The sequence below is a fragment of the Pinus tabuliformis genome, chromosome 6, assembly GCF_031772625.1.
Source record: "Pinus tabuliformis cultivar Carrire ecotype Pingquan chromosome 6, CPIR1, whole genome shotgun sequence".
Lineage (NCBI taxonomy): Eukaryota > Viridiplantae > Streptophyta > Pinopsida > Pinales > Pinaceae > Pinus > Pinus tabuliformis.
This window is the reverse complement of record NC_142292.1, coordinates 1,686,625,068-1,686,650,323: the sequence shown is the minus strand read 5'-3', so window position 1 is coordinate 1,686,650,323 and position 25,256 is coordinate 1,686,625,068. Positions and strand designations below refer to the sequence as shown.

At 38.9% G+C, this 25,256-nt stretch overlaps 1 protein-coding gene across 1 annotated transcript; it reads right to left on the bottom strand.

Annotated features, from left to right (window-relative positions):
• Positions 1–303: 303 nt before the first annotated feature.
• LOC149265456 (inactive ubiquitin-specific protease 5-like) lies at positions 304–24,933 on the bottom strand. The gene is made up of 2 exons (XM_089393117.1): positions 24,548–24,933; positions 304–1,193 (listed from the first exon to the last, which is right to left on the bottom strand). The coding sequence occupies exons 1-2, from the start codon at positions 24,685–24,687 to the stop codon at positions 1,070–1,072; spliced, it is 264 nt and encodes an 87-aa protein (XP_089249243.1). The 5' UTR covers positions 24,688–24,933; the 3' UTR covers positions 304–1,069.
• Positions 24,934–25,256: the final 323 nt, after the last annotated feature.

The window sequence follows — 25,256 nt, the reverse complement described above, 5'->3', positions numbered from 1 at the left end:
AGCCTGTAGGGACACATCCTTCTGTAAGGATATGATATTTACTATATAGTATTATAATATTATTAATAATAACATATATTATTTATAATATAGGGTATATCACACTTTAGCATCCACAATTGGTCCACGGTGAGTTTCTGATAGGCAGCAGAGTGTTTGGTCCATGCCAAGTTTATTTTACTTTTCAATCATCACAAACACAGTTACTCTGCACCAGATTCTTGAATTCAAAAGGAAACATTTGACGATCATTCACGTCTATTGTTATGATTGCCACATTTCACATGTGATTGCCAACATCAAAAAATTGCTCCAATAGTCATACTTCTCATAGTTTCTATTGATGTTGATATAATTATAATTTATGACAGTCAATAGGTTTGATTATATGTGTTCAAACTATAACCAAGATGTGGACATTCTGAAAAGCCTCTCTATATCTAACAATTGATATAGATCCTATAAACACAATGGTCATCCAGACGTCTGTACACAGCAATTGCTATTAATGCCATGAAATACCAGAAACTCAGATAAGCCAAGTTAGTTTCTTGATGCAACAGGCCTGCAAGGTAGCACAACCTCTAATAAAGAATACAGACTTGTTTTTACATGATAAGGCTCCCAGTTGTGTTAAACACAAATGGTTAGCAAAAATACAGGATTTAGCATTTTTGGACTAGAGTCAAGTGAAAAAGAGGCAGAAATAAGTGACAGAGAAGCAAGAATAGATGTTTTAAGACAAACAGTGTACGTTAAAAATTAATATAATACTCGAAAGAAAAATGCTCAACCACCAAACAAGAAGTTAATTCAAGATAAATGTTTAATATACCAGTTACAGCCTTCACATCTGTTATCCTAGACATCGTGAATCATGCATATTGTTTCATGTTAAACTAAGATCTGAAATGAAAAAACTGAATATGTCCAAACTCACCATTTATGAAACTGCCTCCACACATTCTGTGGCAACAAAATGTAATCACGCCCTTCCATTAATGTGTCATGAAGCTCGGGCTCCACATTAGAGTCTTCACACTTGACATCCACAACTAAATCTGAATTATCAATACTGGCAGGCCTCTTTGGCAAAGTAGGAATAGTAATATGACTTTGGATGGTGCACAGTGGTGTCCTTGCTTGTGCTAGTCCAATCCTGACAAACATAATCTAACCAGTCTTTCCACCATCTGGAGGCAAAAAAATCAAAGTTTATAAAAATAAACAGTTCTGCCACAATAGCAGTCAACAGAAAAGCTAAACCTTAGCATTCAAGTAATGTTAAATGTGTGACCATATATTTACAACATCAAGGATGATATGAATAGACAAGCTACAAAATAACTTCACATGGCCGATACTTTCTCTCAAGAAGTCGAAAGTAGTGAAAACAAAGTACATGTACAGAAGTAGGTTTAGAAGAACAGGTCAAGAATGAATTCAGAATAGCAATTGGAGCTATGTATTTTTTTTTCACGTAACAAAGCACCCTACCCTCCAGCCCATAGGCAAGGGTAAAGATATTCTTTAGGCTCAAGGCCATTCAACAACAAGGCTTGAAGCCATTACAACAATATACTCAATAAGAGCTCATCATGCCACTTGTGGGAGTCAAACCTAGGTAGGGAAGATAATCATTCCTCCCAACCACCTGAGATAACCCTGATTGACAGCAATCAGAGCTATGTGTATACAACAACGGGAAACAAAACAAGACACATAATTAAATTTATAGTTTAAATAAATAAATAAAAACATAAGAGTTGAAGAAATAAAAAAGAGAATGGATGAAGATTGCCTGGCTTTGTGATAACGGGTGCACCATATATCTATACACACACACTCACAACAAAATATAATATATATATAATTTTGTCCCAAACTTATGTATTTTGTAAAGTAACAATTGTATATTATGGTTATTAATATATATAATTCATACAATAACAACTATTATATATCATTTGATAGATATTTATTATAGCTATAGATGTTAAAAAAAAATAGAGAACCAGAAAATGTAAAATGGTATAATTTAAGTGTGCTGTATTGGGTTCTTAGATGATAATGAAGATTCAGTATTGGCAAAAAAATTGGATTTGTCTACAATTTCTTTCTCTCCTATACTGTATGAAGGGTTTCAAGCACGCTGAAAAGACTAAGGCCCTTCAGAATGCAGATACTGAAATGAAATAATTCGCTTATTTGACTAAGATAGGAAGAATATTCTCAGATTATGCACAAAAATATTGATGTTTGTATTGATCATAATAAAGCTAATCACTATAGTTGTATTACATTTGCAGCTCCAATTACAGGGGATTACATATGACAGGTCACAGGTCTTGTTTGTGGTTCGATTCAAAATTCCAATGCAAAAGAGAATATAATGTTTAGGTAGTGCTAGTGGACCATAAAATTTATTGGCATTTTCAATGATGAATTAAACAATCGAGATAGGTTAAGTAAGAAGGAATTAAAGCAAATCATGAGAATGAACAGGTCAATGAAGGCTCAAATCGTTCATATAATGAAAGTCCTACAGCAAGTTCCTCTCCACAGTAAACTCATGGGATAAAGTCCAACCACCAATGTCTAGTGCAAGAGCAATTCAAACAAATAGAAGATACTGAAAATCATATCAATAATCAGAAACCAAAAGGATCACCTATATGACATAATTGAAAACACCACCATATAATGAAAGTCCTACAGCAAGTTCCTCTCCACAGTAAACTCATGAGATAAAGTCCAACCACCAATGTCTAGTGCAAGAGCAATTCAAACAAATAGAAGATGCTGAAAATCATATCAATAATCAGAAACCAAAAGGATCACTTATATGACATAGTTGAAAACACCACCAACTCTCCTCTCTAACAACATATGGAATCAAACAATCTTGCAAATGTTAGATCTTGGGCCCAGATATACGTTGAGAATCATATCAATAATCAGAAACCAAAAGGATCATATATACGACATGATCAGAAAAACACAACTAATTCTTCTCTCCAAACAACATATAGAATCAAACAAATGTACAACTATAAGATGTTGGGCCCAGATATAAAACATTAAATGCACTTTAATATACCTTTGTTGACAAAAACCCTAAACCAGGCACTCAAGCAATTGTCAAAACAAATTACTCATCTATTCCTTGTCTAAGTCTTATTTGGAATATTTCTTGGAATCAATCAATGGTCAATGATTAATGTTTCAGCAATAAACAATGCCCATTTCAGGGCTGTGACTGGCCAATTTGTAGTTTTAAAAGAATTTTATTGCAAATCAATCATTTAACTGACATTTACAAACACCTGTTAATCCAAGGTTGCATAGATGCTCACCGTAATGTGAACAGTAACCTCTTGTAGCTGCCCCACACTAAATATCAATTAGGTATTAAAAATTCTCTTCTAAATGGTGCTCAAATCAATACAATTTAACTGTGATGGGCTAGACGAGGCTATATTTCGACCATGATATGAGGGCAATGCAATTTCAAGAAGGGGAGGCTTATAACATACCCACATAGGGGGTATATGGCATTGCTATCTGGCAGTGATTTACAGTGACTATAATTACTACCAAATATGATCTCCTATTATTGGCTAGTGGAAGCTATTATTCCAACCACAATATAAGGACAGTGCATTCTCAGGAAGGGGTGGCTTAAGTTAATTTTCTTGAAACCCTGCGCACTACTTAGATGAATTACTGAAAACAAGGCAACTGAAAACTGAAACCAAATTTACTTTCATCAAGATACAGAGTTTCTTAACTTTCAACATGCAGTGGAAAATAATCGAGATAAAAACACATGCACACAAAATTGACACACTTGTTTTACCCAAGAAACCCAAAAGGGAAAACCTGCTTTCTTTGTTGTGGTCCTTTATTGATTGTTCTTTGAGCAAATGGATCTATTACAATTCACGCTGCTACTATAGCCCGCAATTTGTCACTGAGAAAGTGCTAGGCTTCTCCTCACTATTCTCAACTCTACAATTGTTCTCGGCCCTGCTCTTGATCTAGGGCCTGCACAATTGATCTCTGTTGAAGATAGTTTCGACCTGCTCTATGAATCATGATCCCTTGCTCCACAATCCTTGCACACTATGGCTCCTAAATCCATGCGCATTTCTGTCTCCTAAATCCTTGCGCACTTTTGGCTTCTAAATCTATGCACACTAATGATCCTTAATTGATGTGCATTCCACAATAAAGAATGATCTTATGATCTTGTGCCTTCGTCCTTCTCTTTATAGATAGAATTCGATGCATGCAAGGGGGACCTAGTTGAATGCCAGTTCACACTAGTGTCATGAGTTTCTTTTGCCAGTTAACTGGAGCAAGTCCCAATAACACTTGGACTAGCTCTCAGTTAACTAGATCGAGTTCCTCCTTGATTTCCTCTAGTTGTGATTTGAGTTCACTGAAGACTGAACTCGTCCTCTCTTCACTTATCTCTGAAGTGTTAAATCGGCCTATCTCAACTTGTCACTGCCGCCTCACCCCATAGTCAAATTGAAGAAGACTCCAACTAATTGAAGCTCCAACACTATGCATGCAATCTTGATGACCATTCCAATAAACTAGAAATCAAGTTTCAACTCATCATAACTGAAGTCTATCTCATGAACTCGCACTCATGCTAGAGAAATACTATTTCGATGTCTTCACTGGCTAAGGCACAAGCCAAAAGACCTTCCATCGCTACATTTTCAACATTCCCTCTTAGCGAGGAAGGGATTATGTACAACTCCCAACTTATCTCTAAAAAACATGAACTTGCCTTTGACTAAGGCCTTCATTAGGATATCCGCAACCTGCTCATATGTTGGAATGTACGATAACTTTATTATCCCTTTTGGCACACAGTCCCTAAGATGATGATACTTGATCTCAATATGCTTGGAGCAATCGTGAAACACTGGATTCTCAAAGAGCTTAACGCAAATCTGATTGTCACAGTGGATCACAATGGGCTAGCCCAATCCCTGAAAGTAGCTATCAATGAGAGTGTACCATGCTCTTGAAGTCTGCTTGAGCTCGTAAAGAGCTCTCTTTAGCAAACAGACATGAGTGTCTCTGCGGAAAGTCTCAAATCCCTCTAGTTGCTCCATATAAATCTCTTCCTCAACCACCCCATTGAGGAATGTTGCCTTCACGTCCATCTGGTGGATCTTCCACCCCATCTGAGTTGCAAGTGCTAGAATCAACCTAATGGATGAATAATGTGCCACTAGAGCAAATGTCTCCTCATAGCCAATGCCCTTAACCTGCGAGAAGCCCTTGGCCACAGACCTGGGATTGTACTTCTCCACACTCCAATCTGCTCCATGCTTCACCTAGTACACCCAGTGTGAGCCTACTACCAATTTGCCTTTTGGTTGTGGCATAATCTCACAAACATCGTTCTTCATGACAGAGGAATATTCCTCCACCATGGCATCCTGCCAAACCTGTTGAGAGGTTGCCTCCTCATAACAAGAAGGCTATGTGTCCAATAACTTAGTCATCAATGCCATATATCCGATGTACCTCTGTGGTTGCTTGCTTTGCCTGAACATAGAGTCGGGAGTCTCAACTCGTTCCTAAGCCTCTTGAATCAACCTCTCGGCCCACTTGGCTCTCTTCCTCCCTATGTTGGGAGTCACTGACTGAGTGGCTACCCTGACTCGTCTTAGTCTCTCCTCCTCATCCTACAATGACTCCTTGTCATAATGTTGTAAAGCCTACTTGCCACCTGGATGAGACTCAATCTATGATATTGGTTGAGTCTCCTACTTGGGAGCGAGCAGCTCCTCCTCAAGCACTCCAACCTACTCTCGCTCCAAAGACTCCCTTAGAGCTCTATCCTCCTCGAACCTCACATCCCACCTGATAATCGTCTTCTTGAGTGATGGTATATGCACCTGTACATCTGAGTCTTGAGATGTCTCACTATAGCCCACGAAAATTCCCTTTTCAATTATGGACTCTAGCTTCTTCTTGCTCTATTTGGACACATGGCAAGAAACTTTGATGCCAAAGATGCGAAAGTGAGAAACATCAAGCTTCTTGCCCGTGAAAGCCTCTCCCGGTGTAACTTGTCCAAGCACCCTGTGTGGACTCCTATTCTGCAAAAATACTGCAGTGTTGCATGCTTCTGCCCACAAGAACATGGGCAGCCCCTGGTCATGCAAAATGGCCTTGGCCACTCCACCTATGTTGTGGTTCTTCCTCTCAGCCACCCCATTCTGGTGAGGGTTATGAAGTGTTGTAAGCTCTCTCCTAATGCCCTCCTTGGCACACACGTTCCTGAAAGCATCGAGACGGATTCCCCGCCATTGTCACTCCTCAGTGCTTTGATCTTCTTCCCGGTTTGGTTTTCTACCAAGGCCTTAAACTCCATGAACTTGGAGAAGACCTCCTCATCCTTCTTCATAAAGAAGATCCATGTCTTCCAAGAATAGTCATCTATGAAGTTGACATAGTGCCTATGTCTCATGAGGGATGGAGAAGAGAAGGGCCCACATACCTCTGAATGTACCAGCTCCAAAATCCCTTTAGCTCTGTTATCTCGGCCCTGAAATGATAATTTGAAATACTTGCCAAGTGTCCACCCCTTGCAAACTTCATGCTAGTCAATATTGCACTATGGTAGCCCTGTGCCTATCTGTTGAAGGATCTTCAGTGCCCCATGATGCAAATGCCCCATGCATTTGTGCCAAAGCTCCCCCACATCTCTGCCATGGTCACGCCTTGCCTTGCTGCTCAAGGTTGCGTCTATCTCAACCTACAGCTTGTAAAGGTTCTTCATCCTCGCATCAATCTCCTTCATGGCTCCAGATTCTAAGTTCTTGAGGTAGGCCTTTCCTCTACTAAAAATGACATCATAACCCTTGTCCTCTACGGTGGAAATAGAAACAAGGTTCTTTTTAAGGCCTGGAACATAGAGGACATCGTTGAGATGGACAGGGTTACTAGACTCCCTCTCAAAACTGACAATACCCACGCCCTTGGTCAAGTACCTGCCATCATCTCCTGGCTCAATGTGAAACTAGATGTCCTTCTCCTTCAACTGGCTAAAATATTCCTTGTTCCCAGTCATGTGAAAGGATGCTCCAGAATCAATGTACCACATGCTACTGCCCTCTGAGCTTACCATGCAAGCTATCAATGAGAAATCCTTCTCGAACTCAGAATTAAAATCATCTACCTTGGCTGATGCTACCACATGATCCTTATTAAACCCCTTCGGTTAGGGCACTTAGTGGCATAGTGCCTGAACTGGAGGCAAGAGAAGCATTTGATCTTGCTCGGATCTTTCTTCTTCTTCTCGCCCTTCTGACTGGACTCAACCTTTCCTTGGCCCTTCTTGCCCTTGGCTTTGATACCTTTGCCTTCCAAGGCAAAGTTCTCCTCATCCTTTCTCTTTGTTGAACTTCCAACTCTCGTCCCCCTCCTGGACACAGTCTCCCCACAGCCTTTCCCAGTTGGGAAGATTCTCTCTGCCACTGACTGCATCCTGGATATTCTCCCAAGGCTTATGAAGTCCCAGTAGCGCAAGACTCACAAGATCTTTGTCTGCTATAGTCTCGCCCACTCCAGCTAGCTCATCCTGAACCTGAATGAACTTGGAAAGGTACGTAATGATGAGCTCTCCTTTGCTCATCCGGATGTTTCTTAGCTTGTCCTTCAGGGCAGGCTTCCTGGCGTCACTAGATCCCTAATACAAATCAAAGATGACTTTCCACATCTCGTTTATTGTCGCCTTCCCATGGAGATGAGGGATAACATGGTCTTTTACCCCCTCAAGAATGATCCTCCTAGCCTTCGTGTCATTCTTGTTATGTTGGGTCAACTATTGGGTATTTGTGGGCGTAGTTTGCGGGTTCTTTGCAAAATCTAGCACCCCATTATCTTCCAACACTACTGAGATTTGCTCCCTCCATGAGCAGAAGTTAGAGGCTCCTTCTAAACAGTGATCTGCCTTTAGTTCTTGGAATGACAAATTGTTATCCAAAAATTGCTCTTCAAAACTCTAGCACAAGCCCATTGACTGATCTACGCCCTTCACTGACTGAACAATCTTGGTGTTGGTTTTTATACAAAGTGTGGCTCTTATACGATGTTAATTTTCTTGAAACTCTACGCACTACTTAAATGAATTACTGAAAACAATGCAATTGAAAACTGAAACCAAATTTACTTTCACCAAGATACAGAGTTTCTTAACTTTCGACATGCAGCAGAAAATAATTTAGATAAAAACACATGCACACAAAATTGACACGCTTGTTTTACCCAAGAAACCCAAAAGGGAAAACCTGCTTTCTTTGTTGTGGTATTTTATTGGTTGTTCTTTGAACAAATGGATCTATTACAATTCACATTGCTACTGCATCCCACAATTTGTCATTGAGAAGGTGTTAGGCCTCCCCTCACTATTCTCAGCTCTACAATTGTTCTCGGCCCTGCACAAATTGATCTTTACTGAAGATAGTCTCGACCTACTCCAAGGCTATGGGGGAGCACCCCCCCTCAAATCTGCTCCCGAAGCACGCTCTGAGCACGAGCACATGAAGAGTGCACTCCCTATAAAAAAGTATGCTCCCTGCCAATTCAAGAGAGATAAAGGGAGCTATTGAAGATTGGAAAAAATAATTTTTTAGCAGGACAGCCTAATATTCAAGCCTATGGCCCTAGTATTGATATGCAATTCATGATAATGTTAAATTCTTAAAGTAAAAGTGAACTTAATTTTTAACATTACCATGAAATGACTTAAAATGTTTGAGAGTGGTTCCGACCTCATTGGATTTCATACGGAGAATGTAGAATTTTAGATCTAACTCAAAATCCAGCAAACTTAACAGTTTTTCACGATTTTAGGATTGGGGGGATTGCAATATTTCCATTGGATTTTGTCATGTATTAGGGTATGGAACTCGTATTTAATAAAGAGCACCAAGCCCTCTATGTGCCTTGATGTTAGTTACACTAGTTGTCAAACTCCACCATCACGACCCTACTAAAAATGTACCCATCACTCAAACAAAATCTTGACTTGATATGCTATGTTTTTTCTATCTTATGTTAATACTTAGAGGGCGATATTAATAACAAAGATCCCAAGATAGGCAATGATTTTGATGATATGTAGGTATTTGTTGTAGCATGATTTTTTTGGATGCTAGAGGCCATCTAGAGCCTATTTGTTGATGTATTTTCAGTTCAAAGATGGATTGCACTCGATGTTATTTTGGTTATGTGCACCCTTACATGCTATAGAAATGAGAACTTGTAATTTGTTGCCCTGTGGTTGATGAAGATTATAACTACTAGATAAATGATGTTATATGGTTTAAACTTTAATTAATCCATTTTTTTATGTTTTTTTATCACTAATTCATCATTCTACATGCTTTTGTTGACATATATGCATCAAAATATATAAAAATATATATTATATAAAAATCATTCCCGAAGCGGAAGCTTTTTGTAAACACCCCACCACGACCTGGGTGAAAAGTGTTCAATTTGTAATATTGTTTCATCAACTTCTGCCACGTGGCAACCTAATCAGCCCCTCACCGCCACTTGGCATGTTTGTGTTAGTTGCCGACCCATTCTCGGCTCAGGTTTTCCTAACCCTCAGCAGCACACAGCATTGCAAGATACATATATAGGAATACACACAGAGATATATATACATATATATATATATATATATATATATATATAGATATATATAGATAGATAGATATATATATATATATAATCTGACTCTCCCTTACCTGACAAATTGCTTACCAACGATACCTCTACCATCTCTTGCAGTTGGTTTTCTTGTCTTTCGGGCTCTGTTACCCGTCCTTTAACACTTGCGCATTTTAATTTGCTCTGGATGAGCTTTCTGGGCTTACCAGTTCTGTGGGTTTGCCAATGCTCCAATAGATGGACAGTCGGGCTCACATGTTCGCCACCACAGCTTGCCTTACATCATCTCGCCTCCTTTCAATATACGCTACTATTTCGCTCTGGGAAATAACCTTCGAGTTGACTAGTCAAAGAGGTCAAATGAAAAATTATTTAATGACGAGACTTTTCCCATTACCCAGACTCTGTTTCCCAGCACTTCACCCTTGCGCATTCTAAGTTGGCCCCGGGGTAAAACCTTTTAGGCAATCTATCTTGTGGGACCACCCTGTGCCAATACAATAACAGCTGAGATTATGTAAAGGCCCCCATGCCCCGGCCCTGCGTCATACTAATCCCTCCTGAGCGTGGTTCATCTTGAAACTCCAGGACACGTCATCCATCCACCATCCTTATTACAATAAGGTGTAATCGAATCACCCAATCCGTCGTTTCCCTGACGTGACCCTTATCAGACCATTCAAATAAGGCATGAACAAATGAGGCTACGTGGCTAATCTCATGATTGGTGGAACGCCGAGGTATATAATATTTGATTTTATATATATATATATATATATATATATAATTCAAGTTCATATTCAATAATGAAAGCATAAATAGACTAATAGTAATAGATTGATCCACACATAAAATTTAAATTCATAATTGAATTAAATAAAGACATACATTGGTCCATCCTCATCATTCATTTTGATACATACATCATTCATATGACATACTCATCATTCATCCATACCATGAGATTCAATAATGAAATATTCAAATACATTTATCCATATCTTTCATCATTCTATAATCTACATTGATTTAAAAATTAAATTCATCATTCATCATTCTATAATCTACATTGATTTAAAAATTAAATTCATCATTCTAGAAGAGCTCAATGGCAGGCAAGAGGGCAGAGCTCGACGGCAGGAGAGCAGAGCTCGATAGCGACAGGAGAGCACAACTTGACAACAAGAAGAGAGCACAACTCGACGGCGAGCAATAGAGTACTCAGCAGAGCTCAATGGCAAGCAAGAGAATTTGGGAAATGAATAGGTAAGTTAACCTAGGTAAAGTTTTACTTTTTAATTTTTAGTTTTGTTTTGTTTTTTATTTTATTTTTAAGTTTTGTTTTATTTTTTATTTTTCTTTTAAGTTTTTTAATACATGAATTTTCATATTTTTTTTATTAAGTGCTATTAGACAACCATGGGGCGTAGCATAGACGACGATGGGGTGTACTGTTAAGTCACTCTGTGATGTGAAGGTCATCGCTTCGAAACTCCGTGGGCAAAAATCCACTCATGTTAAGGGTTGGTGTGGCCCGTGCCGGGTGCAATCCCCGGGTGATTTTGACCCTTAGATGCCCCTAGCTCACAATTTCTCAAGCCACAGGTCAAGCCTGATGAACTCAAACAACTTGACAAACAAACAAACAAAAGTGTTATTAGACAAATTCGAGGGGGGAAGCCTAGAAGCACCCCTTTTGGGGAGTTGCGTTCCCCACACTAGGGAAACGCACCCCCTGCGTCTCCCCACGACTCTCCAAAAGGGGTGTGTGGCGAAACGCACCCCCAGACGTCCCCCCATCCTAAGTGCGTTGGGTACGAGGAGTGCATGCAACCGACCCTGGGGGACACCATCCCCGTGGAACACTGTATTTCTTTTATAAAAGTATTTACATTGCATACATGAGAGTAAGCAATTTGGATTGTCACACTTTTGAAAATGTTGCTACTCGCTCCCGCTCCCAAGTAGCCTTGACCTACTCTATGAATCTTGGTCCCTTGCTCCACAATTTTTGCCTCCTATATCCTTGCACACTTTTGGCTCCTATATCCTTGCACACTTATGGCTCCTAAATCTATGCGCACTGTTGATCCTCAACTGATGCACATTCCGCAATAAAGAGTGATCTATGATCTTGTGCCTTCGTCCTTCTCTTTATAGATAGAATTCAATGCAAGGGGGGCCTTGTCGAATGTTAGTTCACACTAGTGTCGCGAGTTTCCTTTGCTAGTTAACTGGAGCAAATCCCAGTTACACTTGGACAAGCTCTCATTTAACTAGCTTGAGTTCCTCCTTGATTTCCTCTAGTTGTGATTCGATTTAACTAAGGACTGAACTCATCCTCTCTTCACTTATCTCTGAAGTCTTAACTCGACCTAACTCAACTTGTCATGCCACCTCATCCTGTAGTCAAACTAAAGAAAACTCCAATTAACTGAAGCTCCAACTCTACACATGCAATCTTGATGACCATTTTAGTAAACTAGAAAATCAATTCATCATAACTGAAGTTTGTCTCGTGAACTCGCATTCATGCTAGAGAAGGACTAATTTGAGGTCTTCATTAGCTAAGGCACAAGCCAGAAGACCTTCCATCGCTACATTTTCAACAATGTATAAGATACCGAAATAAAGAGTATATGGTATTTCTATTTGTTAGGCTATTTACAATAACAGTATTAAAAAACAGATCCAATCCTTTCAACAATTTGGAGCTAGGAATGGAAGTATGTTATGATGCTAGGTTTGAATGGAGAAGAAGTTGTTCTCTGGAGAGAATACATCAGAAGGTTGAAAATTAGCCATGTTAGAATAAAAGATTGTTCTAATGAATTGATTTGGTCAAAAAATTCTGGTAGAAGGAAATATACACCAAAGTTGGGGTGTAAGTCAATTCCTATCCCTGTTAAGGAGGATGATCTAGGTTGGTGGGGAAAATGTCTCGAAACTAAGATGCCCACAATATTAATTTGTGCAACTAGGGCCAAATTCCACTTTGGACAGCCCATTTGATGGAGATAATCGTTACATTGAATTCCTCTTTTCGAGAGGCCCAAAATTGACTTTTGAAGCACTCAATTCGGATAAGGAAAAGTGGATTTTTGAGGTCAAGCCCACAAATACAAAACTGTAAAGGTCGGCCTTGGGTCAAATGACACATCTCATGGACAAAATGACACCCCTCAAGTTGCATATATATACAAGATGAGTCCTCCTCATTTGGCACTTCGTCAACTCACAACATATCTTCTCTCTCCTCATTCTATTGGTTCATACAGCTCAGAATTGGAAGGAATCTCTCACATGTGCGAAGGGACAGGTGGCTGTTTCAAATTGGCCAAATTTCAGACCTATTGCAGGGCATTGACCAGCATTGACTTGGGTATATTTGACCTCGTTTGACTGCATTTTTTAGTGGAATTTTTCTGTTTCTTTAGGCCGCATTGGAGGGCACAAAGATCAATGAAATCTGGGCTAGTTGACCAACATTGACCTCAGGGCTAACCACAGGCTTGACTGCAGCAAGAAGTGCAGACTTTGACCAAGTTTGACTGACTGTTTTGAGGTGACTTTGACCAGCTTTTGAGGCCGAGTTTGACTGCCCTTGTCCAAGTTGCTAGAGGACTGTTTTGACCATTGACTGGTTAAGGTTGACTTTGCTGTTGTTGACTGATGTTGACTGGGACAGATTTGCAGAAGGATCAGATTTGACTATTGTTGACTTCATCTCTCTCCTTTGTCTTTGATTTGGATAGTTGTTTGACATATTTGGATATTGGATATTGGCTAGTCAAAGTTTGACTTTGACTCTTGGATGATGTACTCTCTCTACTGAACATTTGAAGACAATCTAATAAAAGAAGATTTGCAAGGGTTTCCCCCCTAGTGGGGTTTTTCCCTGGTCATTGACCAAATATTGTGTCTCTTGTCTCTTGGTTGTCTTTCATTGTGCATTTGAATAATTGTTCTATCTACTATTGCTCTACTGTCATTGGTTAAATTGAAGAAGTGGAAATTGTTAAATTGGATGCTATTGGATATTGTTGAAATAATAGTTGCAGCATAGAAAAATTGATGAAAAATTAACACACAAAAGGAAAGGAAATTTATGTGGCTGGTTCTCAACAAGAACGTTTTGATGTGAGTGTGTTGTGGACCAAGTATATGTCCTCTCTGAAAGACTTGTGAAAAAACAGTTCATCTAGGGCAGGTTTCGCAAGAGCCTAAAGTTTTGACTGGTAAGAGACTTCATTGGAGAGGTAAATCTGTGGAACGTAACCTAAATGGATGGTTAGACAAGATAAGATAAGAATGACCACAAAAGTAGGTCAATGGAACTGCATAATACAACCAGTAAGAGTACAATGTGGAAGTGCAAGTGCATCTCACGGAAAATGCGGAAAATAATATAAAGAAAGAAACCTATATTAGAGCAGCCTCAGAACACATGTATAAAACCATGATAAAGGTATAGTGATACAAAATACTAAGTGAGTTTGTCCAAGACTAGAGAATAGGACAACTCAACTGTCAGTCCAGATAGAAAGAGTGAGAGAGATATTTGATGATGAATCCAATGGCATCAAAGTCTCCTAAGTATGATGGCTGAGGGCGAGAGGGGCGAGCTGGGAAATGGACCAATGTTGAAGTCCTCTGGAACCATTGAGTGGTCTGACTGTATGATACTGCAGGAGATGTACAATCGAGGGATATTCCTAGCATCCGAGGTCAAAAGAAAGAAACTTTGAATGGATCTTCGGCTGCTCCTCTAGCACTAGGAGGTAATTTGGTAGGCATGAGTCGCCCTACTGTGGATCTATGTAGAGTTGATCCCTCTAACACCCTAACAAATTGTGTCTTGATGCACGATTTAGCACCTCCAAACCAGTCTCAATAATAATGGTTGGCCTACCAAAGGGGGAGGGACGAGGAGAAACCCAAGGCCTCACCATTCAACTATCTGGTGCACTATGGACCTTTCTTTGTCATTTGTTGCTTTGATCTGGCGGATCAACATGAAAGTATGAGTTGATCGTCCTAGTCATCCCAAGGCAGGGCATGGCATGCAGGGGTTGAGATCTATGTCGAAAGATCTCCTTGATGGTTAGGGAATCAAGCTTTTAAGGAGATTTAGCTTTGCCTGCCATTGTAATTGTTGAAGAATGTGTAACTAGGATCGGTCTTCATAAGTATGAAATGTATTTTTGAAAAAGAAATTATTTTATAGGTCAAGCACCCATTGAGCGCTTCTAGGATTTGTCAAAGAGTCATTGTCATATTTTGAAGACCCTATGGGCACATTGTATCTTGTAAAGAAAAATTAATTTTGTCTTTAAAGTGTCGAAATATCTCCAAGATCAAGTCGGCTTAAGGAGCTGTCAAGTTGGCCTACATGAAGAGCCACGTCCACCGTTAGAAGAGAGAGAGGAACTCGTCCTCCATTCTACGCACTCACTCATCTCATTCTATGTGAAGAAGAGGAAGTCGAAGAAGTCAAATTGTTTGGGCTAGGTCTCTCTCTCTTAAAAGGTCGAAGTTAGGGTTTTTGCGTTGGGATTATCTTTTGGTTCGATCTTGGAAGAAGAAGAGAAGGAAAGGCAAGCGAAAGTCTCCTTAGGGTGTCTCATTAGCCCTAAGACTCAAGGAAAAGCAAGCAAAGAAAAAAGAAGGCTATTCAAGGGAGATCGAAGTCTCCAAGAGAAGCAGCAGCAGTTGCCGTGAGCCAGAAATTTGGATCTACGATGAAGAGGTCGAAGGCACTACAGCAGAAGGCCGAATTGATCTTGATCTTGGAGGGTATTTGTCTAAGTCATTAGGTCATGGTATTCGTCAATTGAAGAATCTATAAGAAGAGGAGATTTACGGGTTTTCCCTTCAAGAGGATGGGTTTTGGCCCTGGCTTGCAGCTTATATATTGTGTAATTGTTGTTATTGTTTTGGTAGTTGTTTGATATATCGCTTACTGTAATAATAAGGAACAAAGCTAATAAGTAAAAAGGTAACACAAACAGTTATCAAGTTAAAAGAATTTGCCTACTTACTGCCCTACTGAATTCTCAACAGTACTATGGGGGGTTTGGCTTTCCAGGGATGCTTGTTTATTTGATGACAAGTTTGTTCTTCCATTAAAATCTGCTTCCAAAGCTTAAATATCCTCAAAAACTTCCCTCAGGTACAGGCAGATAATTGAAGAGGTCATAGATAGATCAAGGGCTTGTCTTTTTCTGATGGGGCTGCTCAAGGGTATCCTCAGGTGAGTGGACCAAGGGGCATTGGTTACCTTTTTTATTCTCACAAGTTAAAATTCAAAGCAGGCCTGGTTTGAGGGACTAAAAACCTTAAGGAACTTATGGCTTTGATCTTATCTTTGATCAGAGCAGCTGAAAGGGATGTATCACATTTGCAAGTGTTCATTGACTCTCTTCTTGTGATAAAATTATGTTGCACGAAACTTCTAGGAACCCAGTGTTTCGGGCCGTACATGTACCCGAAACTCCGAAACTCGACCATCATGTAATCATCTATGAAAGTTAATAGAGGCTTGGTTTTCCTTCTAAATTGCAATCTATGGGTCTTATTACCTTTTTTCTTGCAAGATAATGTGTTTTTTATTTAAAGGTGGTTCATGGGTAGATCCACGGAAAATCTGGGCAGATCAACCCCAAAGGGAATCTTTTAAAGCCCTTCAGCCAAAGTCTAGACCAAGGGCGTCGAGGAGAATTGACCCTGACCTCCCGATCGGCGAGGTACTTAACAACGGGGACTCGACCAGTGGAGCCAACCCTTGGGGCTTGCAAGATAATGTGTTACTTATTTGTAATTTTTATTTTATATAATACATATATGACGTTTCGACCAACGTTTCCAATTTTTGGAGGTGACGTTTCTAAATGTACCCGTTTCGGAAACTCTGAAATGTTTCGGTGATTTGTGCAGCTTAGATAAATTATTTAAATGTAGTGGATCATTTGGAAAATTTCTTACTTCAGCCTGTTTGGGATGAGATCCTTGCTATAAAAACGTCTCTCTTTTGTGTCCTTTCAACATGTTCATAGAGAGAGGAACAGGTTGGTTAATAATTTGTCAAAAGGAGCTCTGAACCGGCCCCTGATCATTGGCTGATCTCTAAAATTAAAGATGGGCGAGCTGTGGAGACTTAACATGAACCATGCTTCTAATTTACATCTAGCCATACTTTAGTATTTCAAGACTGTTTTAAACATTTTTTTTCTAGAAGTCTTTAAGGCTCCTTTAATGTCAGCAACACACTATTTATCAATGTGATTTATATGTATTTTTCTTTCTGTGGGCCTGCTAGTGTGGTCATATGAGGCAGCTATAGATGAGAAAAAATTTGGACAACTATCTATTTGCTCACTAGTGTTTGGTTCCGTGGGGCACAGTATCCCTGAATAGTTTGCAGCAATGAGCCCTCGTTGGCTGTGGAGTTTTATTTCTGGAGAAAAAAAATTCTCAATGCTTACAGCATCTCCTGAATGTAATCTCATTTTATGTTGAAAAGGAATTATGATTTTTTCCACAAAAAACAATATATCATTACTATGAATAGTCACATTCTAGCCACAAACTTTAATGAGAACCATATGTATTTTCATACAGATGTATATTTAACGGTTTGAGATACATATCTATTCGACCTTCTTTGGATTCACTACATTACTTCCTCCACATAGCATCAAGTCATTATGTTTTAAAAGTCCTCCATTTTGTTTTCAACCTAGATAATAATTTCCGTGTATATTCTTTTAGGTATACAGTGTGACACTATAAGTTTGTAACTAGAAGATTATAAAAAGATGCTTGACTTAGAACAAATTCCAAATGTGCTATCATTTGAAAATGCTAGAATTCAGAGATTATTACCAGCAAGAAAACATGAAATGAGAGGATAAAGAGGAGACCCTGTTTGAGATATGAATGGTGAGAGAAGGACCTATTGAATGAACATCCAAGAAGCTAAAGAAGTCGAGGTCATTAAATTAAGTCGATGCCCTGATAACCATAAGTAATCAGTTCCCTGTGCTTAAATTTCAAAACAAATCATACAATTGGGTATGGAAGACATGTAAAGGTTTATTAGAGTCAGTGACACTCAGACAATTGATTCATAGAGTCAAAGCACATGGATCAACTTAGAGAAATAAGGTGCCCACTAATCATGAATTGGGCCAATCTGAGGAAGAATCTGCCAAAACATCCAAACTAACAGGGAAAATTAGCAGCCTAGAAAAATTTAGTCATCCACAAAAAGAAAGGGAAAATAAGAGGAATTTTGGCAATGTGTCAGTCAAGTGAGATTCACCCATTCTGTCCATTTGAAACGTATATGGAAGTCTCCGTACAGTTAGAGGCAGCTGACAATAGTAGCTTCAACCAAGGGAGGCCAACTGCCAGAGACCAACAAAGTGGGAGCTGTCAAAGCCCATGCTAGTCCAAGCATACTGATCACACATTCAACCAACACTGAGATAAGGGCTAACAAGAGAATGTTTAAGTGATAATGGAGGACAAACTCTCGCCACAATCCACAAAAGTGACGTCTAATGAACCGACTCGAATGTGGTTGACAGAATTATTAAGACAAAATCATCAATTGGAAAAAGATGACAGCCAATACAGAAGTGGCATCAACAATGACAATAAATGATCATTCTATACTATGATGATGTGCATGATAATTATCATGGATTCTTCACGTGCTGGCTAATGGAATTCGGCTCAAAGGAAATCGTGAAGTTATTAGTGAGTCCAATATGACTAAAGCTGTAATCCAGTTCCAAAGATGGAGAAAACCCATTTCCTAGCTGGATGCAAGGTCCTCGATTGACTTGGAGTAACTCCGATGATAGTAATCAGAACAAAGGCTGAGCCAAAAGAAGTTGAATGGCACAATGTCCTCGATGGACTTGGAGTAACTCCGATGATAGTAATCAGAACAAAGACTGAGCCAAAAGAAGTTGAATGGCACAATGGCCAACAAATGGAAAGGTTGAGGAAGTTTGACAAGAAGCCACCAACAGTCATCACAATAGCTGAAGCAAAAAATTGACAAATGAACAAATTGTCGAGTTGACATTTAATAGCTGAAACAAAAACTTAGAAGTGAACAAACCATCAAGTTGAGATTTAATAGAAGAATGTGAAGTGATTTAATAGAAGAACGTGAACATGAAGTATAGTTTGAGTGGGCTTAATGTTTAAGAACATGTGCTTCCTTGTAAGAGGTCACAGGTTCGAATCCAGAGGAAGGTAGAGTATGTCTACCTCCATAGACTTTAGCAGTCAAATCGCTGCATGGAAGTGAGTCCCTTGTCTCACCAACAAAGGGGTCTCATATACCAATTTGGTGTCTGGCTTGGCCTTGACCTTAAAAAGTTATTATTATTATTATTATTTATCAATAATGTTGGTCTGCTTAAGTTTTAAGAAGTCTCATTAGAAAATTAGTAACAGAGACTTTCAGAAAGTAATTAATTTTCATTTCCAGTATTCTTAATTCTTTTCAAGGTGATCACAGGGAGATGTATCAGAAACTATGAATCTAAATGTTCTTGTTTCAAGTTGTGGGGTGCGCAACACAAACTGTTGTAGTTTACTGTAAATCTTCCAAACCTGCAAAGCAAAAAGAATGATTCTTAGTGAATTGTCACTATTTGGTTATACATCTAGTCGCATTGAATCAAATGGCAGATAAAAAAGAGAATGACGGGGTGTACATTTTTCCGAAAAATGATGGTAACCTTTTAATATGGATGAACAAATAAGCAGCAATATGATATGAATTAAAGATTGTCATCGTTCTGGAGAAAGCTTGGGACAATTTCCACTTTCTTTGTTTCATCAAATGAATTAAATATGTGTGTGAAGTCAATAACTTGCCAATATCATGTCAACTGGGTCTAGCTTGGGTGATCAATAGGAAAAGTTGTTATCCTCCCCACCCAGGTTCAAATCCTGCTTGTGACATGTTTGCCCCTTGTGGTCAGAATGGGGCTCACAAGGTACCAACAATCTCACTAACACTTGAGTGCTTTGGGACGGGACAAGATGTCCAACAAACAAAGTTAATTGGGTCTAGTTTAGGTGGTTATGAATTGAAGTTGTTCTACTCCTCGCCTAAGGTCAAGTTCCACTTATGACATGTTTGACCCCATGGGTTGATTGGGGCTGGCAAGGCACCAACAATTTCATTCCTGTTGAAGTGTTTGAGGGTGGGATGAGATGTTCCAAACATTTTGAAGCCCAGTAGGTTAGCTCAATGGTTTGTCACCAATGTTGTTGGGAAATTGACTAATTCCATGCCAACAGGTGTTGGTTTGTACCCTCCCTGGTGAGGCGCAGGATAACATCAACGAATGTGAGGAAGCATCCCTTGGGTTTCAACACAAGGTTTTCCTTGGAAAATATATGTTTGTGTCATGCTTCTTGATAATCCATCAAGAGATCTAAGAATTGAAAAATGAAGATTTATTGAAAACTAGTGAAAGCTTGTCAAAGAATTTTCAAGGCATTTAAGACTTGTTCAAAACCTAAGAAGATCCACTAAATAGATTGCAGCTTTATTTAAGTCCCACTAAAGATTGGTGCAGGCCACATCTAGTTACCACGGAACACAGGAAATGGTGTGGCAATGTGAGGACACTTGAACTTATGGACTATAGCAATTACTGATGCTGTTTACCTAGGAATTCCAACACAATTCGCTGATGTTGAGATCCAACATGTACTTAAGAACGAAGCATTAACATTAGGGGGTAAGAGATGTTTTTCCCATAAAATCTTATTAATCGTCACTATCTAAATTATACTATTAGGATCCAATTAAGGAGTTGGTACAACCAATTGGGAGTTGAACTATAACAACTTCTAATGTGTACTTGTAGACAGATATGGAGACAGATGGTAGATTCACCTTGAGAAATTTGGAGATAATGCTGGAAGCACCTGCAGGGACTTCTCAACCATCATTGCGATGCTATTCTAATTATTGTTAAAGTATCCTTCAAGTCATGGTAGTCTTATTTCTAGACTTGTGCTGACCTACACTAAAATTTCTAACACCCCCACCAAAATAGTGCAAAAAGCACATGGGACCTGCTGAATAAAAAGTCAAAGGTGAAAGAATTGCCTAAGGTTGACATGAAGAAAGTGATAAGGCCGCAAATTAAACAATTAACTAATCGCAATTGCTTCCTGAATTCTTTAAGTAGCCATTCACAAGTATAAGATCTCGAATACATATACTGAAAACTCAAGGCTCAAAAAGGAACATTAAAGAGAAGTTTGTACTGCCTTTTGGTCTTCAATTGTTGACTTTAGTGAACTTTCTCTAGAGCTCTCCACTGGCTCTTCATCGGGCCAACAGACTTTGTTGAGTTTCCTTCAGTGTTCTTCATTCAGCCTCGGATGTTAGGAGATATGGGTCTGATCCTCAGACCCATTAGCTCCAATTAGCTCTTGGATCTTCTCCGCCAAAGCATTTCATGCATTGTATCTTTTATGTTCATGCACTGTATCTTTTATACTTCATGCATTGTATCTTTAATATTCATGCATTGTATCTTTTATAGGAGACCGTTTGGTTCTCCCGCATTGTATGGACATCATTGTACTCAACAGTCCCTTTGACCTACTTTGTGGTCAATAGTTGGACATAAATAAAATTATCTTATCTTATCTTATCTCTCTATCTCTTAGCTTTAGCTTTCTACTTTCTCTTGCTTTGTGACATCCCCAGAATCCAGATGTCTCGCTAGACCATCAGGACAATCTATACAAATTTCCTTATTCTAATAACCAACTATTATGCTTAATTCGAACTTCTAATAGCAATAGAAATAGAATTCATATGCAACATAAAATAGCACAAAAATAGCATTGCATATTTTGAATTCATCCATTAACATAATATAAGGCATTCCATAGATAGACAAGCATGAACACTTGTCTATAGAGGGAGGCAAGTCCACCCACCATGTTGCTGAGGAGTGACTCACCACCCAACCATAGGAATCATCTATGGATTCCACCCCCAAATCACATTACAACAGCATGAAGGAGGCCACTACGGGGTTCTAATCTCACTCAGACAAAACCATTACACTCATGACATAGCCAATCTGCTCGCTACTAAGCATTCCAGGCCCTCATCCAGCCATCAATCAGCCAGGGCACTCTCTTCCACTGTCCTACACAACACAACCAAAATCTTCCCTTTCTCTGCTCCACAGTCCCTCGGGGATCTTCTCCCATTCAAGTGCTCGTCAGTGCAGAGAAAAAGAATCCTACTGGTTGCCTTCTAGAAATAACCCAAAGGCGCAAGTTAGAAACACTTGGCCAATAACAGAGAGCCATAAGAGCCATGGATTCAAACACAGATTTATCCATAACCCCAGACATATACACATAGCATGGGAGAGGAATGCTCAATGGAAAGTGGAAGAATGATAATGAAAGGCAAGAAAGGACCTTTTATTTGCATTAGGCCTCCTCCCTTCCCAGTGATGTGACAACTTGCACTTTGGACACACATAAGTCAGACTGATGTGAGGACATGAGGAAGCATGGGAAAGAATCTTGTGCTTCCGAAAGGACATGTTTCAAGTCAAATCACCCATCCACACACTTTCCTCTTTCCCTCTTGTGGCATCTGGTCCCCTTGTTGCCTACTCAATCAACCCTTTTTGGTGGATATTATATTATTACAGATTTCATTTTATTCATACTTTTATATAATCATAAGCACACCAAGGAAACATAACAACCACACCATGATCCTAGCCCACTACCAGGACTAATATGCATTCACTAATCGGGCTATAGCCTTGAGCTCAATACTAGGAATATTTATAAGGCATTTCACATTTCACAACACGGCGTCATAATGACTCAGCCCACATGGCTTGTCTCCTATCACATAGTGCACATTATAACAATATATATATGATTTAATGTATTATATTGCATGCTTGACATGTCAAGGGTCTTGATTGTGTGATTTTCCCTATAATAGTGTTCTAGCTTTGCAGGCAGAACAAGCATCGCCTAATAGATTAATAAGTGAGATTCAGAAGCCATAGTTGTTTGTGTGTAAGACTAATTAACACATTGAGGATTTTGATGTGTCACAGCTAGCTGAGGTAAGAAATGCAATAAAAACGCATGGCAAAGAAATGTAGTCCTAGGCATTTATTATAAATGGACTGTAACATACATGAAAAATTAGGAAGCTAATTAAAGAACGTTGTGTTGAAATAACAGGCATACACAAAAGCCTGGTAGACGAGAGGCTAGGGATAATATCAGTAGTAAAATGACAAAGAGACTATAACAACGGCTGAAAACTTCTTAACAGAAAGTAGGAGGAAATAAAAAGAGTATATTAATGTCCATGGAGAAACAAAAGCTATTAATGAGAATGTCAAATATGTCATGTATAATATTTAGGGAGAACTAAGATGTCTGAACACTGCGTGCAAAAGAAACAAAGCTAGAAACATATTTAAAAAGAATCATATATCAATGCAATATTGTAAAGCTACCAAGAAGGAGAAATCAAATCATCAAAGAAGCTGGGATTACCGAGAGAAAATGGAAACAGATAGAAGAAATTCAATCGGCAATGAGGACAGAAATGAAAGACAAGAAAGAAAGTGAAAGAAATAAAGACCATATAACGAATAACAAGCCAATGCTCCGAGAAACGAGAATATTCATGGCCAAATATTTAACTGCAGATGATGTCCTATCAAAGCACAAGTCGAGACTCAAAACACTGACTGGAAATATATATTTGAATTTGAATCTCATTTTAGGCTTCTACTTTAGGGGACCGGGATATTCACTCTGATTTAGTAAAATCGACTCACTCGAAAGTGGTAGGGCAATTTGCAGTTTTATCAACTAGTTCGAAGTTGCATACTTGTTGGATCCATCTTTTCCTATTGGGTTTATTTTCTAGCAGTAGGAATTGAGATGTGGACTTCCACATCAAACAGGGCACTCACAAACACCTTGACCTTGTTAGTTCTGACAATGAATCTCAGGTAGAAGGGTTCGAAATGTTGACTAGGACATGGACCAGATCGCATATAATTCAAAATGCATAAATACCAATGATAAATCCGAACAGTAAGTTGCCCGTCCCCAATAACAATTCTAACTCCACAGTGTCAAAATTCATCCAATAACAGCTGAAAACAGCACGCTCTAACATTTATAGACGCCAAGGACATACGATGCGTATGCCTGTAGAGCTCGGCACGACCTTGTATATTTCGAGACAATATGATTGAACTCCAACTTCAATCTCGATCATTAGGAAGTGGGTCATTGCCACAGTGAATATCAGCTTGTCACCAAGCTTTTTAGGCAGTGGAGACCGAATGTTTCCAGAGGTTGGTTCAAGCCCTAAAGAACCATCACTCTGGCTCAATCGATCTAAAATATTACATGTGACACAGATACCTGACAAAAAATCTGTGCAAATGATAGAGAAATACAGGTCCCTTTTCTAAATACAGATGAGCAAGGGTTTTCCAATAAACCCTAAGAGGCCGAATTCGGTACATATCGGCATACCCAGTTGGCTGCTAGTGGGATGAATTCTTGCAAATAACTGATTACTGTAAAACCCTGGGTTTTGACTTTGAAATCACCATGGGAACTCCACTCACCATGGTCGTCTCCTTCAACTTCGGGAAATATTAATTGAGTGTATGTTCAGATTCAGAGACCGCTCGAACTAAAATTGACGAGAATTTTCTAAACCAGAGGAAAAACAAGTTGAGTTAAGGGGATGGACGGTTGCCTGAAGTTTAGAAGATAATATATGTCGCCCTCCTTCATGTTGGCTTCTGCAGCTTCTGTAATCTCCCTGATTAGTGCCTTCTCTTCTTCCGGCGTCAATGCTGGGCGCTCCATTGTACAATTTGAGCGGGGGAATGCCATCCTCTAGAACAAAATTCTCATTTATCAGAGATGAAAACCTGTAATTTCTAACCCTGCAAGGGCCAGAGGCTCCAAGCAGAAATTTTCCGAGGTTGTTGGAGACTATTTCCTGTACGTTTTTACAAGTAACATTATTTTCATCAATGGAGGAGTTTGTTCACTCTTTGTTTGTTCTCAGCTCATCGCTGAATTTTTGTCGAACATAAAATAAATATGTAATTCCTATAAATAAAAATAACTGGTCTGAAATTTTGGCGATGGTATCGATCGAGGGTTAAAATTAACATATTATTTTCACACCATAAAATTGAAATTAGAATCTTCCAACTAAGCAGCTAGAGATTCTTTCCAACTTCACCAAAGAAAAATAAAGAATGGGATAATTATTTCATAAATAATGGGTTAATTAATTAATATAAATATTATAAATAAATACATGTGTAACCAATCCATAGAAGTAAATAAGTTGAGGGTGAGAACATTTGAATTTGAGAAAATGTGCAATCTAATTTAATTTTTTAATTTGGTAATAAAAAATTATTTGTTTTGTTATTTAAATTTTGTTTTTA